Source organism: Meles meles, chromosome 14 (genome assembly GCF_922984935.1).
Source record: "Meles meles chromosome 14, mMelMel3.1 paternal haplotype, whole genome shotgun sequence".
Classification (NCBI taxonomy): Eukaryota; Metazoa; Chordata; class Mammalia; order Carnivora; family Mustelidae; genus Meles; species Meles meles.
The window spans coordinates 2,789,451-2,807,101 of record NC_060079.1 but is presented as its reverse complement, the minus strand read 5'-3'; the positions used below and the strand labels follow the sequence as shown (position 1 = coordinate 2,807,101).

Here is a 17,651-nt window from a genome sequence, read left to right as displayed (position 1 = left end):
TTTATAAATCCAGCGTATTAATTCAGTTCTTGAATATTTTTTAGGTCTGTTGCTCAGTGACTGTAGCCCGGCAAATTATTTCCTTTTAACTGAAACTTCTGTGTTTCCAATAGAAGATACCCAATAGATACTAATTTCTGTTTGCTAACGAATTTATCTTTTTTTCAGGTCATTTTGTGGGCGAAGTGCTTTTAAAGACATAGGAGAAACAGGCCAGAAAACAAACTCATTTCATTTGTGAATTTATTACTCCATATAAACAACTTAAGAATGTATGAGTAAACAACTTAAGGATGTATGAGTAACCCTAACATTTGACATTATGCCTCATGGAGTTTTCTTTGGTTAAAATAATCTGGGATAATGTAGACTTCCATTTTCATTCAGGTGGTTTTGTTGTTGTTGTTTATTAAGATGTATACCTACCCCTTCATGTGGTCTTGCTGAAATGTAGTGTGATGTAGTAACGCACAAATACAGAATAACCAACGTATTTCCTTTCAGCTCCCTATAAATGGGAACCATTAGAGGGATTTTTTTTTACCACCCCATGTGGCCTGCAATTTTGGGTCAGTCCCCAAGATAAGGAGCTCTTCATGGAGTTTGGCATTGTCTTGAGAAAGATCACGTTTTACTAAAGCCATATATTATATTTTTTAGCCCAAAGAAAGCAAAGAATGGCGGATATGAGCAAGGCAGAGTGTGTTGTACAGTAATGGAAAACTACTTTCTTCCAAGTTAAACTGATGCCCAGTATTAGGGTTAGGATTCCAGCTGGGATCCTGGGGAGCTCTGGGTGTTGGCAGAGGACTATTTCCCGATTTTAATTTGGACCTTATTTGATCGTTTACTCATTGTAATTACAATTTTCTACCTTACTAGTATTGCTCTTCTGTACTTAGAGGGAGATGTAAGGCGTAGAAATCCCAGATCTGGTCTTAAAGGAGCATTATCTGCAAGTCAGCACTGGATGGAGGAAAGCAGTGTGGGTTCTAATCAGTGGTTCTCTGCATTTACTTACCAACCAACTTGGTAACCAACTTTACTTACTTACCAACTTACTTTACTTACTTACTTACAAACACTTGGACCAATAAAACTTTAAAAACTGAAAACAATTTTAAGGGCTTATATAGTTTTAGGCTATGAAAATTAACTGCATAAAATATTAAGATTTTCCAAATTCTTATTTCATAAATCACTTTTTGATAGTGCTGGTGTGATATCCTCCTTTTCCTTGGTCTTTGCTTATCATCCTCCTTGCTTTAAAGACATTAGACTTGCATGGTAAATGCTTTATCGGGTCTTTTCATTAATATTCTGGATGCTAAGCCTTTTTCCACCACTAGTATTTTCTTACTTTGAAAGCTATCAGTGTAACACTGAGTCAATTCTAAAAACACCTGAGTTTCAAACTGCAGCCTCCTGACATTTCACTGAATAAGACAGGAATGAGTTGGGAAGACAGTATACACAAATGACCTCTTCTCAGAGCTAAACTGAACTCCCTAACTGAACCTGTTCAACATTTGAGTAGTTTGGATACTGGATGTTGCTCTTTGGTACTATTGCAATAAAAAAGCATGTATGGGGCGCCTGGGTGGCTCAGAGAGTTAAGCCTCTGCCTTCAGCTTAGGTCATGTTCTCAGGGTCCTGGGATTGAGCCCTGCATCGGGCTCTTTGCTCAGCAGGGAGCCTGCTTTCCCTCCGTCCCTCTGCCTGACTCTGCGTATTTGTGATCTCTCTCCATCAAATAAATAGAATCTTTAAAAAAAAAATGTATAATGTGCTTTCTACTACAGCCATACTCATTAGAGTGGACCAGATCTGAATGATATAGAACTTAAATTAATTTAATAACCCAGTTATGTTGTCCTTACTGCCATATGCACTGGAAAGGATTTTTTTTTTTTTTTTAATTTATTTGAGAGTGAGCGAGCAAGCGGTGGGTGGGGAGGGTTAGAGGGAGAGGGACAAGCAGACTCCCCCACCGTGAGCAGGGAGTCCTGCGTGGGGCTCAAACCCAGGAGCTTGAGATCACAACCTGAGCCAAAGGCAGATGCTTAACGAACTGAACCATCCAGGTGCTCCTGATTTTTTTTTTTAAGTCAATATAAAATTGAAATAAAAATGTGTACTATTTGGTTTTCTCTGAGTCTGGCTGAACAATGAATGATGCATCCTAGTTTTGACGATCTGCTTAATAAGACTGCCCATGGCCCAGATATAAAGCTCAGTTACATATTCTGTAATTTTTAATTTTCTAAGAAGACTGCTTTGGTTTTTTTTTTTTTTAAAGATTTTATTTATTTGATAGAGATCACAAGTAGATAGAGAGGCAAGTAGAGAGAGAGGGGGAAGCAGGCTCCCTGCTGAGCAGAGAGCCCCATGTGGGGCTCGATCCCAGGACCCTGAGATCATGACCTGAGCCGAAGGCAGAGGCTTAACCCACTGAGCCACCCAGGCGCCCCTGCTTGGTTTTGACCTATAGTATTAAGCAAATCTGTAAATCATCTGGTAAGGTGCTACTTGAGAAATGGAAGAAATCATGACTCACACTTTGTACAAATTTTATTTAAATGTCAAAGTAGCAGCATTATCAGTATATATGATATATACAGTATGATGGAATTAGCTGCCTAGTCAGAGAACCAACAAGAAACCACTCAAGTGTGGGTCTCTAAACGATTCAAGTCTTCTCCATCCTTAAGAAACCAGAACTTTCAGAGTGGACAGGTATGGTTTTCATCTGGCTATAGAGAAGGTATAGTTTAGAACAAAAGGTACTAAATTCTGTGGCTCTATTTTTCTATTCCTAGTAGATATAACTGTTTACATAACTTACTGCCACATGTGGCATAAATAAAACTGGTAGAAGTTGAGACGGACAACTCAAAGGTTGTGTTACCTCAGATAATCTCACACTTTTGTCTTCCTTCCCTGACCCTGCTTCTGTCAAAATTAACTTGCTCAGGGGCACCTGGGTGGCTCAGTGGGTTAAGCCTCTGCCTTTGGCTCAGGTCATGATCTCAGGGTCCTGTGATTGAGCCCCGCTTCGGGCTCTCTGCTCAGCGGGGAGCCTGCTTCTCTGTCTCTCTCTACGCCTGCCTCTCTTCCTACTTGTGATCTCTCTCTGTCAAATAAATAAATAAAATCTTTAAAAAAAAATTAACTTGCTCAGTTATTTTCTTCATGTTACACGTTTTTGATTTTTAAAGATTTTATTTATTTAATAAAGTTAAGGATTTTTATTTATTTATTTGACAGAGAGATCGTGAGAGAGGGAACAGAAGCAGGGTTCCCACAGAGCAGGGAGCCTGATGTGGGGCTCTGTCATGACCTGAGCCCAAGGCAGATGCTTAATGACTGAACCATCCAGGTGCCCCTGCTTTGGTTTTTTTGTTTTTTAATCCTTGCTGACTTCCCAGCTTTCATACTTCTGAACCTAAACTCCTAAGGAAATTATTCATCAGATTTCCTACTTTATTTCTATCCTGGGCTTGCCTCTTGCATTAACTTGCCTCTTGTAAAGCTAATACTATCTGAAGCATGATTCTGAGACATCTTTAAAAACCCATTTCTCCCTGACTGTTCCTGACCCATCCCACTGCTAACTCAAATCTCACAACTTTTTTCCTAGAAAGCTGTGAAGTCAGATACAGTGCTAGTCATACATGACTCAATGTAGATGAAAAAATTCCAATCCCAGCTGTCATTTAGCTAAAAAAATTACATTAGTATCCCCCTGGTTTTGAAGTCCTGAGACTTGAGATTGAAAGAAAATAGACCAACATTTGGTGTTTTATTGAGAACATTGTAGGAAAAGGCAGTATGTAAAGTAAAAATGGCTCTCTGAAATGTCCATTCAATGTATGTGGTCTGCTATATGACATTCTGAAAATTTTTAATTAAAATTATAAGACCAATCATGAACTAAATAATTTTATAATCTCCCAAGTCCAGACTAAGTTTGACTTTTTAGTTAGCCAAATATTTCTTAAGAGACTATGAGGGATCTGTGGGGAATCTCTAGAAGCAGTAACTCTTCACATGAGGCACAGTATGGCAAATAAACCTTGGCTGACCCTCCCAGTGTTTGTAATAAGGGCACAGGATCCAGCTTTTGAAAATTACTTGACAGATGAAAGAACAAGGATAAAAGTCCCCAAGTACTATGTTCTTTACGCCCCATAGTGTCCCGGCTTACATTTTTTTTTTCTTTTTTTTTTTTCCTGTGTCTTAGATTCTGATTTATCATCTTTTCAAAGAATAGAGGAAAACTGCAAATACACAAAGTTGTCACCACCAATTCAGGATCTGTGGCAACTGCATATTACAAACAGCTCAGACTTCCTCCCTCAAATCTGCCTACCAAGTAGGAAAGTCATCCTTTAAGGGGAGCAAACTGATCTTATTTAGTGCTTCAGTGACTTGAATATCACATCCGCACTTAATTGTTTTTAATGCAGAAATTCACCAGGGCTAGTAGAAAATTTCAAGTTAGAAAAAAGACGTTTAATTTTCTTAAATAATCCTCCCATGTACCTTTCCACATTGTGGAAACACTGAATTATGCAGTCTGGAGACAACATCAAAATTTCAGAACACTGGTACAAATATTGACATCTATATTTTATAATATATTAGAACTGCCATGTCCTGTGTTAGCGCCCGTAACAGGTAACAGGCCTGAAACTGCAAGAGGTTTACAGATGAAACTTCAACTCTGGAGGCGTTAGCTGTGCCAGAGTCCTGAAACAGGTCTGGAAACAACTCCATCCCAGCTCTCCGTTGCGTCACTGCAGCTGGACTCTGTACGCACCTATTAGCAGTTTAACCTTTTGAAAGAAAACAGGCGTAAGTATCAGTACAGATACCTCTATCAAGTTCTCTTTCTTCAAAGAGGGAAAACACACTCACAACCAAGATTTGTCTTATTTGGCATTGTTCTCAAATTGGTTATCAATTCAGGGTGTTAGGTTACCACTTTTAATAAAAAATCCAAGTGCTCATAACTTGATTTTTAGATTATTATAATAAATAACTGTACTATTTGTTACATAGACTTTTGGTCCAGCTTCAGTGTTCAGTGAACAGCCTACGGACGGACATACATAAAATGTTACACATTAAATAACAAAGGCAAGAACTACAGCTTCCACTGCTCAATACTGGAGAGATGCATCCTTACCATCAGTCCCTTTTTTTTTTTTTTTTAAGATTTTATTTATTTATTTGACGGAGAGAGATCACAAGTAGGCAGAGAGTCAGGCAGAGAGAGAGGGGAAGCAGGGTCCCAGCTGAGCAGAGAGCCCGATGCGGGGCTCGATCCCATGACCCTGGGACCATGACCCGAGCTAAAGGCAGAGGCCTTAACCCACTGAGCCACCCAGGTGCCCCTCTTTTTTTTTTTTAAGATTTTATTTATTTATTTGGCAGAGAGGCAGGCAGATAGAGAGGAGGAAGCAGGCTCCCTGCTGAGCAGAGAGCCTGATGCGGAATTCGATCCCAGGACCTGAGCCGAAGGCAGAGGCTTAACCCACTGAACCACCCAGGTGCCCCATCAGTCCCTTTCTTGACACACAATTTATGACTAACACATCTGTAGATTCTGGTGCACTGCTATCCCAGAAAGCACTGGTCTCCAGGACAGGCACACCAGCTACACAGCATTCTTGGAATTTTATTCTGCCGATAAAGTAATCTGAAGTAGCAGTATGAGGAGCCGCACTAAATGTAAGGGAAGGGTTTTCACCTTAGCAGAAGGCGCTTCCGTCAACCTTATGAAGAGTTTATTGAGGCCTGCAGCAGGGCTGAACGAGTAAACAAAATGACTGTCCTAGGGAGAGAGACCAACCAGTCAGTGTTCTCTCAAACTTCTACATCGAAGGACATCATTGTATCTTAAAACATTTCAGAATCCAAAGATGTAAAAGAGAACACAAATTTTATACTTTAGATCGATTTGCTGATTACTTTTCTCTTGATTTATTAAAAAAGATACAAATGACAAAAAGCTTGTAAGATTTATCCGCAAAAACAGCAACCAGATAAATCTTTAGGTTTGGATTAGCATGTATAATGTGTATGGATGTACAGCAAGTGTTAAAAATCTTCATAAACAGTTGATTTTGCTTAAGTTAGCCTACGGAAAGAATTCGAAGTATAGAAAAGGAAACATACAGGTTATTCAAGACCATTTTTTGGTTAAAATTATATAGGTGCTAGTATTTTATTATAAACCAAAATTACAGTATAATGGTTACCTAAAGCTACACACATTAAAACTAAGCATAAATACACCCATGTTCTAGGTATTTGAATCACAGAATGGGTATATTTTTAAAATTCTCTAATTTCCTTTAAAATTCTCTAAAATTCTCTAAATTCTCTAAATTTCCTGAGTGTTTGTAATTATAATGGTGGGGAAAGGCAGAATATTTTTAAAAATCAGACAGTATGTTTCTTATACCTTATATTCAGAATGTTCTAAGACAGTATGATAAATATAACTTAAGGCATATATATCAAACATGAGAAATCCAGACTCTTACAAAATTTAGGAAAATTTTACCTTATAATTATGGGTTATTATCTTATTTTCAGTTCGCTTAGTTGTATTAGCATATTTTATTAAAACACACCATTAAAAGTTACCTGTGCTTCTGGATTAGAAGAATGTATATTTTTCAGTAATGAACTACAGAAAATCTTACCAGAAAAACTGGAAGTTGAAATTTATCATTTAAAACTACAGCTTGTACACTACATGGTCCACAGAGCCGAGCAATAACTTCTTTACCCAAAAAGTTGGCATGGAAAATAAACAGCAGGATGCCAGAGCCTGAATAAGGGGGATGTAAACATAGATTTTAGTATCAACCCAACCATGGCCATCTTTCAACTGAAGAAGGCGCACCTGTACAAGTTGGGAGCGGACCCATCAGTAAGCCTGCTGGAACACACCCTGCCTGATGCCCACTCATACCGGACAGTCTGAGTCCCAATTTCAAAACTTGGTGTTACCTAGCATTTTTCAAACCACAGACCCTTTCTATTTTTTGTCCAAGTGATCCCTACTGACAGCTCAGGGAACAAGTTTTTTAAAATATGCTTTCTACATTAATTCTGGTCTTAAAGGGTATTTAAAAGTTGCTACTGAATATGTAAAATGTCCATGGATGTAAACTTCTGTGACGGTTTCTCTGGGTTTGGGTTTGAGTGACTGTCCATTTCCTTCTACACAGTATTTTGCTTTTTCCAAATTTTCTGATTAATACCAAACCTTATTTTGGTGGGGTAGGGTGGGGACTGTGAGATTTGAAGCTTTCACTGAATATCCAAAATATTCTGCATGACTCATTTTTCTGAACAAAGCTATACTTTTACTATAACAGAAAATAGATACATGAACTCTGTGACCTTTCTGATAAGCCGTTTTTTAAGATGAAAAAACACTGATCCAGCCCAATTATAAACAAGAGGAGACTTCATAAAAAAGACCCCCAAGGAACCATTGGCTTTATTTGTTCTGGTCCCAGGGAAAGGAGGACACATTGATTGACCCCTAGCTCGCTCTCTTCCCCTTTCGAAGCTATTTAAGGTTTGTCATACTGATTACTTAAAAAGCTATACCCACCCCACACCCGCCCCCAAAGTGCTGACGTTCAAAAGAAAAGGCCTACACGCAATATAGGGACTGTTTCTTCTCTTTTTCCCCCCAGCTCCACTATGAATGAGCATCTGATCTGGGACAGAGGTTGAATTGAGTATTTGTTACTCTCTCTACAGAGGAGAGTGGTGGTAACTCTTCAAAATGACCTGAATGGGAACTAGTGGTCTACAGTGGAAATCCCATTTGAAAATCCTTCATTCAGGTGCTGTTTACTCTAACCAAAAAGTTAGATCTAAGGAAGTTGTGTTCATTAGCTCTACTCTGACAAATACTTGAATTTCACAGACCTACTATGACATGAGGAACCCTAATTAATTTGCTAGCAATTGTTTCATGCTATCAGTATAAACGTTTTCTCCAGCCAAACTAGGTGTTAAACACAATCACAATCCCCTCAAGGAACCAAGGTCAGTGCTTCTCCAACTTGAGTGTGTTCATAAATCACCTGAGATGTTACCAAGCTGTCAACTGAGAGTCAGGTCTGGGAGGGCCCAAGAGTCTGCATCTCAGAGCAGTCTGAGACCACACTGACTAGCAAGGGTCAGGAAAACCTATCAGGATCTTGTATCAGGATGACAAGGCATCTTTGGTAAGATTTCAGACAGAGAAGATTTCTGTTAGCCACACTGTGTATGTGCAGAAAAAAAAAAATCTAGTAACCTTAAGACAGTCCAGATGCACTGAAGCCCGTAAGTTGTGAATGCTGGGAGACTGGCCCAGATCAGCTCAGCAACCCCTACCCTCTCTTCCCCAACCTTGTGCTCACTACCCAGCAATGCAAACTATCCACTTGGACCGTTGAAACCACAAATGATTCTTCAATGTTAAGTTCACTAAACACAGGTGTTATGTAATAGCTGTCTTTAAATTTTCATTAATGAATACATACATACATACATATATAAAAGATTTATTTGAGAGAGAATGAACCAAGGGCTGGTGGCCAGAGTCAGAGTGAAAAGGAGAAGCAGACTCCCTGCTAAAGCGCAGAGGCAGGACTCGATCCCAGGACCCTGAGATCATGACCTGAGCCAAAGGCAGAGGCTTAATCAACTGGGCCACCCAAGTACCCAATACATATTTTTTTAAATGGATGTTTTTGCTTAACAAAAAAGCCAGAACCCAGTCTCCTACTTTCATGAATGCAGTTTTCTTTCCACTTAAACAGTTTATGCTGTGTCCCCGTCCTAGAGAAGGGCCATGCCTGTGTCATGGTCTTGCCTGCAGAGCAGCTGTGAGGCAGCGGCTAAGGAACCAGAACTAAAGTTTCCACCTCCTCCTCTTCAACTTTCCTATGGGTCAAGACACTGGCTTTTTCTTTTAATAAAACTCAAGTTTAACAAAAGGTAGTACAATTATTAAGATCCAACTTCCATAACTTTTTTTTTCCTGGTGCAAAAAAGGTGTTTTTTGTTTTTGTTTTTGTTTTTTTTAATATTTATTTGACAGAGAGAAATCACAACCAGGCAGAGAGGCAGGCAGAGAGAGAGGAGGAAGCAGGCTCCCTGCTGAGCAGAGAGCCTGATGTGGGGCTCGATCCTAGGACCCTGGGATCATGACCTGAGCCGAAGGCAGAGGCTTTAACCCACTGAGCCACCCAGGTGCCCCGAAAAGGTGGTTTTATTAAAGCATAGGAGACAAGACCCAAGGCAGGAAGAACAGTTCCAACTTCCATGCTTTTTCATTTTTTAAAAAAAATTTAAGATTTATTTGAGGGGGGTGGAAGGACAGAGAGGAAAATCTCAAGCAGACTCCCTGCTGTGCACAGAGCCCAACTAGGCCTCAATCTCATGACTCTCGAGATCATGACCTGACCCAAAATGAGGAGTTGGATGCTGAGCCACGTAGGCACCCCTATGGTTTTTAAACAAGTGCTCACAGAGCTCCGTGGGTCCCTCAATGTCACCTGGCTTGGCAGGTATCAGCTGGGTCACCTTCTTCTGCCAGAGTAGCTCTGCTGTTAATTATTTTACATAATTATTATACATAATGGGATTCTGTGAAGATATGTTCACAGAGTTCTATTTAAAAATCCGCTGACAGTCTATGGCCATACCACCCTGAACACACCCACTCTCATCTGATTAGAAAATCAGCTGATATTTACAGTGTCACTTTTCAAACAAAAACATAGGCTTACCTTCTGGTATGTTCTGTGGGGGTTTGTAATTGAAGTCTGTTGAAAAATCTGGCCCCTCACAGAGACGATGACATGCTATTGGGAAAATTGGTTCTAATAGAGCAAGACGTGCTTCAAAGTAATCCCTTATTGTTTCTTCTGCTACTCTTGAAAGTCTAGGCAAAAAGTATAGTCAGAGTTGTTAATATTAATGTAGAAAATAACCATGAGTCATATTATCAAACTGCTGAATACATGAGGCCTTCCCAAATCAACCTTTAAAATAAATATAACTTCCTACTCATCCTGCTTCCCTGGTGTATTTTTCTTTAGCACTTAGCATGACACACTGTCTTACTGTCTATGTTGTCACAGGGAATTTCGGCTCTAAGAGGGCCAGTCTTTTCCCCGCCGCTCAATCTTCCCAGTCTTCTGAATAGTTCCTGGCATACAGGCAGCACTCAATACTTATTTGTCTAATGAAAATGAAAATTCTACTGACAATAAATTTGAGAGGTGCCCCCCTCACACACACTTTATAGTACTTAGTTTAGAAGACAGTTAAATAAAATGCTAATGCAGATTAGTGCTAATTCAGAAAATATTTTTAAACTATCTTGCTAGGAAGGTAACCAGCTCATTTGGTTTTCCCAAGATATTCAGGTTTTAGGAGTGGAAATTCACTGTGTTGGGTCATGGACACAGAGAAATTACGGGTTGGGTAAAGCTCCCAGCAAAGGCTGGACAGACTCACAACGTACATGCCATTTTGGTTTGTTTTTTGTCTCTTGTCTGAAATTTACCTTACTTTCTGCCTAGAATATAGATCCTGGAATTGGAGTAACTATCATGCAGGCATGAAGATCTAAGTCATACCTCTAAACTCCCAGTTATTTTGAACAATAAACATCTTACTCGTGTTAACTACTGTTTGTGATGTTTCTGTTACGTGTTGTCAAAATAATTTTTTAAAAATTAGTTTCAGAGGCAGAATTTAGTGTTTCATCAGTCGCATATAACACCCAGTGCTCATTCCATCAAGTGCCCTCCTTCATGCCTGTCACCTGATTGTCCCCCCACCCCCAGAGACCCATCTCCCTTCCAGCAACCCTCAGTTTGTTTCCTAGAGTTCAGCCTCTCTGGTAGTTTGCCTCCCTCTCAATATTCATCTTATTTTTTCCTTCCTTTTCCCTAAGTTCATCTGTTTTGTTTCTTAAATTCCACGAGTGAAATCATGTGTCTTTCTCTGACTGACTTATTTTGCTTAGCGTAATACCCTCTAGTTCCATCCACATCGTTGCAAATGGCAAGATTTCATTCTTTTTGATGGCAGAGTAAGCCAGAATAATTCTTAAGGAAAAAGCTGTTACTTGTGTGATTTTCAATTAAAATAAAATGATTTAGAATTCATCTAAAAAAGAATGAACTTGAACGGAAAAACTGTGGTACATCCAGACAATGGAATATTGTTCAGCATTAGAAATAAGCTAAGCCATGAAGACGTGGTGGACCACTATGTTTATACAGTATTATTTACAACAGCCAAATTACGGAAGCAGCCAAGTGTCCACCGATGGATGATAAATGGATAAAGAAGAGGTAGTATGTAAATTATTCAGCCATAAAAAATGAAATCTTGTCATTTGCAACAACATGGATGGATCAAGAGAATATAATATTAAGTGAAATAAGTCAGAGACAAAAACCATATGATTTCACTCATATGTGGAATTTAAGAAACAAATGAACAAAGGAAAAATAAAGAGACAAATCAAAAAACCAGACAACTATGGAGAATAAACTGATGGTTCCCACAGGGTAGGTGGGTGGGAGAATGGGGGATATCAGTGAAGGGGATTAAGAGTGATGAGCACTGAGTAATATAGAGAGTAGCTGAATCACTATATTGTACACCTGAAATATAACACTATGTTAACCAACTGGAATTAAAGCAAACAAAAATTAAAAAAAAAAAAAAAAAAGACATGGGGGAATCTTCAATGTATATTACTAAGTGAAAGATGCCAATCTGAAAAGGGCAAGTACTATGATTCCAGCTGCATGACATTCTAGAAGAAGCAAAACGATGGAGACAGCAAAAAGATCAGTGATTGCCATGGGTCAGGGTGGGCAGGGGCCGGAAGGGATGAACAGGCAGAGCACAGAGGATTTTTAGGGCAGTGCTATTCTGTACAACACTAATGGTGGGGACATGTCATTTTACCTTTGTCAAAACTCCAAAATGCGCAACACCAAGGTGAACCCTAATGTAAACCCATGGACTCTGGATGGCAACTGTCAACGCAGGTTCACTGTTTTAGCAAATGCACCACTCCGGTGGACAGATGTCAGCAGGGGAGGTTGTGCATGTACGGAAGCAGAGCATCTGCAGCAACTCTGTACTTTTAGCTCAACTGCACCGTGAACCTAAAACTGCTTGAAAAACTCATGTCTATTAAAAAAACCTACAGATTTGTTTTAAGAAAGCATGAGTCAAATTATGAGCATAATTAAAATTTTTAAGGAGATACTCCTATCTAGGAGTGTCATTATTAAATTTTAAAGTTTGAGACCTCAATAACTGTCAGAAAAATAATTCATATACCATTTATTAAATTTGTGATATTTTGAGAACAGAAACCTGTCATGACTTCCACTTAACAATCTTCATCTGAGCAATTATACACGTGATGTGTCCACACAGACTGTGACTGAGCCATGGCACACTCACTCACACTTACGTCTCTAAATGATTCTTCAGCAAGTCGTACACCAACACGTTGTTACACTGCTTTGCAAAATGCAGCGCGCTGTTTTGGTGCTTTGACAAAATATTGCAGTCAGCTCCGCATTCGATCACAAGTCGCACAATATCAGAATTTCCTCTTTTACAGGCCTACGACGGGGGAAAAAAGGAACGGTAATTACTTAGCTGTAAGATGAGTTAACTACCAATCTGTTTGCCCCTTTCTCCACACATGAGCTTGGGAATTTCTGTGAAGAGAAGGACGAGAATGTTGGAGAGGGGAAAAAAACTTGGCACAGGGTCTCACCAAGAGTTACAAACTGTTAAGTAAACAAACAGTGGTATGCCCCTTTTACTCAGTGAACAGTACCGAAATCTATGCTACAGTTTCATCCCTGACTCCTGGGGAAATGAGCAACTCTAAAAAAGATACTTCTGTTCCAAGATAGAAAAACACTAGGCCTTCCTAAGCTCTAGCATGCTCCATTCTTCAGATCAAGTCTCCCAGCACCACAAAGTAGTTTGAACATTTCCCTAGAAGACTGCTTTAAAGGAGACTAATTAAGCATAGATACAAATTTGAATTCAGCAAATTTAAGATGGACCTGGACACGGTTCAAAGACCATTTCCAGAGTAAAAAGACCTACATCTATGTTCTCTCCTGTCTGTTATTTACCGGCTAAGGGACGTCAAGTAAGTCCCTAATTCTGAGTCTCACTGTTTCCATTTGTTGAAAAGGGATCGTAGTACTTCCGCCTCACAACACTGAGGCTGAATTTAAATAACATATTGTAAAGGACCAGGGCAAGCCAGTAAGCTTTCCTACAAACACAAGGCCATCTGGTATGCTACCACTCCGGACAGTACTTCTACAGAGGAGGTTTTTAAGCTGCGCAAGTGCTAGGTCAAAGGGCATGCATCTCACGGAATAGCTGACAAGCCCTTCAAAAGGATGTAACTCAGTGGTTCCCACTGGGGTGGTTTTGCCCCCCAGGGGCACTCAGGCAAGGCATGGAGACATTTCTGGTTGTTACAGGGTGGGTACTTACGGCATCTGGTGCAGAAGTTAGGGGTGCTGTTATACGTGCTACAAATGATCTGGCCCCCAATGCCAGGAAGGAGAAGGTTGAGAAGCCCTGCTGAAACCATTATATGTCCCATATCGGTGGGTGAGAATGTGGTTTCTCCACACCTTCACACTCTGGTAACGACCATTTTATATATTATTTCTGAGATGAAAGGCTTTTTAAATTTTGTTTCAAAAATTTCTGAAAATCTCTCCCTGTGTTTATTTCTTCTAATTCTAAAAACCAATTTAATATACTAAATCCTTAAAGCTTAAGAAACCAGTACCAAAAAAACCCCAATACAAACAAAAACCAGACCGAAACCAAAAACAAAAACAAAATTTAAATACAGTTATAGGCAGTCTTATTTAGACAGCAGTTAAATATGCTTTAAGCACTTCTCTAGGAAGAAGGAACAAACAGTCCCTCGGTCCCTTCCCTTCTGGACGCTGCCTTCCTCCTTGTCAGATGAACTAAGTGCCTGGTACATCCAAGATCCACCTCCTCACCCTGTGCAAGCCCACACCCCTCAGAGCCAACAAATGAGGGCACCAACACCCTCTCCAGTGCAACTTCCCAATGAACTTCCAGCCTCTTTCTCTGGCATCTCTGCCTCGGCAGATGCTGCAGGCTTCCTTGAAACGCTCAGGATACTTCTCTCTCCTGATCTTCCTCCTCCTCCTCTGGTCTTCCCTATGTGGCTGCCTTCCATCTCTGGCTTTTCTTTCCCTTCCAACTCTCAGCAGTGACCTCGCTCTCACCACTGTGCTGTCTCCAGTGATGAACCGGAATCCGAACCTCCAGCCAGCCCCTCTCTCTCGAGCTAAAGAACACATGTGAAACATCATCTGAGCATTGCTAGCTCAAATGCAACGCCACTCTCATTGTATACTGCCTGAGTTCCCGAAATTAACAAACAGGATTACCAAGCATCACCTTCAATTACCAAATCCTGTGAGTTCTATCTTCTTAAACCACTGGTCAGTCTACCCAGTTTTATCTCCACGTCACTACCTAGGTACAGACTCTTATTTCACTTAATTTAATTTTATTTATTTTATTAGAGACTTTTTTTAAAAGATTTTATTTGTTTGACAGAGATCACAAATGGGGAGAGAGGCAGGCAGAGAGAGGAGGAAGCAGGCTCCCCGCCGAGCAGAGAGCCTGATGCAGGGCTCGATCCCAGGACCCTGGGATCATGACCTGAGCTGAAGGCTGAGGCTTTAACCCACTGAGCCACCCAGGCATCCCTATTTCACTTAATTTTTTTTTTAAAGATTTTATTTATTTGGGAGAGAGAGAGAATGAGACAGAGAGAGAGCATGAGTGGAGAAAGGTCACCAGGAGAAGCAGACTCCCCACCGAGCAGGGAGCCCGATGTGGGACTCGATCCTGGAACTCCAGGATTGTGATCCCAGCCGAAGGCAGTAGCTTAACCAACTAAGCCACCCAAAAGCCCTATTTCACTTAATTTTAAAAACATCCCTGTAAGTCTGCAAACTGTTTTTTTTTTCCAAACTGTTTTTTTTTTTAAGATTTTATTTATTTTACAAAGAAAGAGTAGGCAGAGAGGCAGGCGGAGAGAGAGAAAGGAGGAAGCAGGTTCCCTGCTGAGCAAAGAGCCTGATGTGCGCCTTGATCCCAGGACCCTGCGATCATGACCTGAGCAGAGGGCAGAGGCTTTAACACAATGAACCACCCAGGTGCCCCACTGCTTGTCTTTTTAACCAATTCGTTCCCCCTACTGAACTAAGTAAGGGACAACCACCTTTATTCTGATTATGTCTTTCTCTAGCTTAAGCTTTTTAGCAGCTCCCAACTACTCTCAGGACCAAGTTATCCTAATTCCTTGTTCCAGATGTAGACCATGTCCATGCTCACTGCCCTATGTGCACACCTTTATGCACCAGACTACTTAAGTATTTACTGTTTAGAATGTACCTGGTGATTTCTCAATAAGACAAAATTTTAATTCATATTTGATGTGCCAATTCTTCTCTAAGCATATGGCAACAGAAGACACAAAGGAAAATTAAAACTCAAAAGTAGGGCTCCTGAACAAAATAAGCATTTCCATAAACCAAAAATGATACGGCAACACAAGCAGTGAGCAAGGTCCACATCTTGGGCATGGAAGCAGGTTGAGGGGATAAGTGAACCGGGCTTGCTCTCTTACTGACTCAGGAAAGACGGCTGAAAAATAGGTACTATAGACAAACACCCACTTGAGTCAATTTCTTGCACAAAACTACATCTACAAACGCAGCAGTAAGACAGAGCCTCCATGCCAGGAACTAATGCACGGCTCGGTGTCAGGACCTGCTTTGTCCTAATGGCATTTTAGGCCAGGAACCTAAACTACCACGGTAGTTAGACTGGGGTTGGCCCCAGGAGAAGCAAAAACAAAACTGCTAAACAGGGAGAGGTCATTAAAGGAATAGTCATGGGGGAGGCTTTAACAACCTTCCACTCAAAATGGTCAGCAAACCACAATTCCAAATACGCATGAAGAAACTGGAGGCTGAGGAGATGAATTCACCAATGTAAAATAATAATGAAAGTACATCATGTTCTTTTCCACTCCCAGCTCTCTGCATATCCTATTCGAGTTCCTGCTTACACAGTTCATCCCTGCCAGCTTATGTATCATTTGTAGGATGCAGCTCAGCCAACCACCCTTTTTTTTTTTTTTAAAGTAATCTTTATGCTGAACATGGGGCTCAAAACTTATGACTCCAAGATCAAGAGTCATATGCTCTATCGACTGAGCCAGCCAGATGTTCTACCCTATCCCACCTTGAATCCACACTGCTCAGCCTGGTATCAACTTTTATGTAATCCCATGGCTCTCTGGGATATCACATGGCTCACATCAACTCTTAATTTTCCTGACCTGTTTCTCCTACACATTTGTGTCCTGTTCCCCATCATATTCCCAGCCCCCAGCGGAGTGCCTGGCAATCAGGGTACCAATAGGAACACCTGTCAAGACCGAAGTGAAATATTTACCTTCATTAGAGCAGTCTCACCATTGCTCTGCTGGACATTAACATAAGCTCCTGCTTCCAAAAGAATAGCCACTGTAGTTAAAAAGTTCTAGTAAAAAAAAAAAAAGGCAAATTTAATTCCCAGAATTCTTTAAAAGATAGTTTTTGATGACTTGAAATTTTTAGCCATCCAGAAAAATACTCAGATTCTATCCCAAGCAGGTCAGTGAACATGGGGGTCTTCACTGTGCCCCACCATTCAGGCCCCATGCATAGCCATACACAATCTGACAGCAACTTCAACCTGAAGTTTAACTACAGGTTTCAACATAAGAAACTCTGTATATCAATCCTTTAAAAAGATAATATGTGGAAACATTTTAATTACGTTCTTAATCAAAAGGAACACTTAATTTCAACTGGGAAAGATTTTTAAGATTTTTTTTAAAGGGTATTGTTCATGTTATTTTCTCTTTTTTTAAAGATTTTATTTGACAAAGAGAGAGATCACAAGTAGACAGAGAGGCAGGCAGAGAGAGAAGGGGAAGCAGGCTCCCCACTGAGCAGAGAGCCAGATGCAGAGCTTGATCCCAGGACCCTGAGATCATGACCTGAGCTGAAGGCAGAGGCTTAACCCACTGAGCCACCCAGGTGCCCCAGTTTTAAGAGTTTAAAAAAAATTTTTTATTTGACAGAGAGAGACACAGCCAGAGAGGGAACACAAGCATGGGGAGAGGGAGAAGCAGGTCTCCCGCCGAGCAGGGAGCCCGACACGGCTTGATTCCAGGACCCCGGGACCATGACTTGAGCCAAAGGCAGACACTTAACGATGAGCCACCCAGGTGCCCCAAATTGGAAAAGATTTTTAAAAGATTTAAGATTGAAACCAGAGACAAACCATAAATGACTCTTAATCTCACAAAACAAACAGGGGGTTGCTGGGGGGAGGTGGGATTGGGAGAGGGGGAGCGGGCTATGGACATTGGGGAGGGGAGGCGAACCATAAGAGACTATGGACTCTGAAAAACAACCTGAGGGTTTTGAAGGGTCAGGGGT

At 40.6% G+C, this 17,651-nt stretch overlaps 1 protein-coding gene and 1 long non-coding RNA gene across 3 annotated transcripts in view; one reads left to right on the top strand and one right to left on the bottom strand.

Moving 5' to 3' along the window:
- Positions 1-4,185: 4,185 nt before the first annotated feature.
- The window catches only part of MPHOSPH8 (M-phase phosphoprotein 8), a 53,143-nt gene continuing 39,677 nt past the window's right edge, over positions 4,186-17,651 (bottom strand). The window contains exons 9-14 of one of the 2 annotated variants that reach the window (XM_045978059.1): positions 16,618-16,704; positions 12,536-12,690; positions 9,816-9,970; positions 6,717-6,844; positions 5,756-5,839; positions 4,186-4,838 (exon numbers count right to left, since the gene is read on the bottom strand). In XM_045978059.1, the coding sequence (XP_045834015.1) occupies positions 4,797-4,838; positions 5,756-5,839; positions 6,717-6,844; positions 9,816-9,970; positions 12,536-12,690; positions 16,618-16,704 (651 nt within the window). In that variant the 3' untranslated portion in view covers positions 4,186-4,796. Of the gene's footprint in view, positions 4,839-5,552; positions 5,840-6,716; positions 6,845-9,815; positions 9,971-12,535; positions 12,691-16,617; positions 16,705-17,651 lie in introns of those variants that run through there. The other variant, XM_045978060.1, reaches the window with a different exon arrangement.
- LOC123924991 lies at positions 6,840-17,091 on the top strand. The gene is made up of 3 exons (XR_006814882.1): positions 6,840-9,099; positions 12,808-12,810; positions 17,080-17,091. It is a non-coding gene; the product is annotated as an uncharacterized LOC123924991 (long non-coding RNA).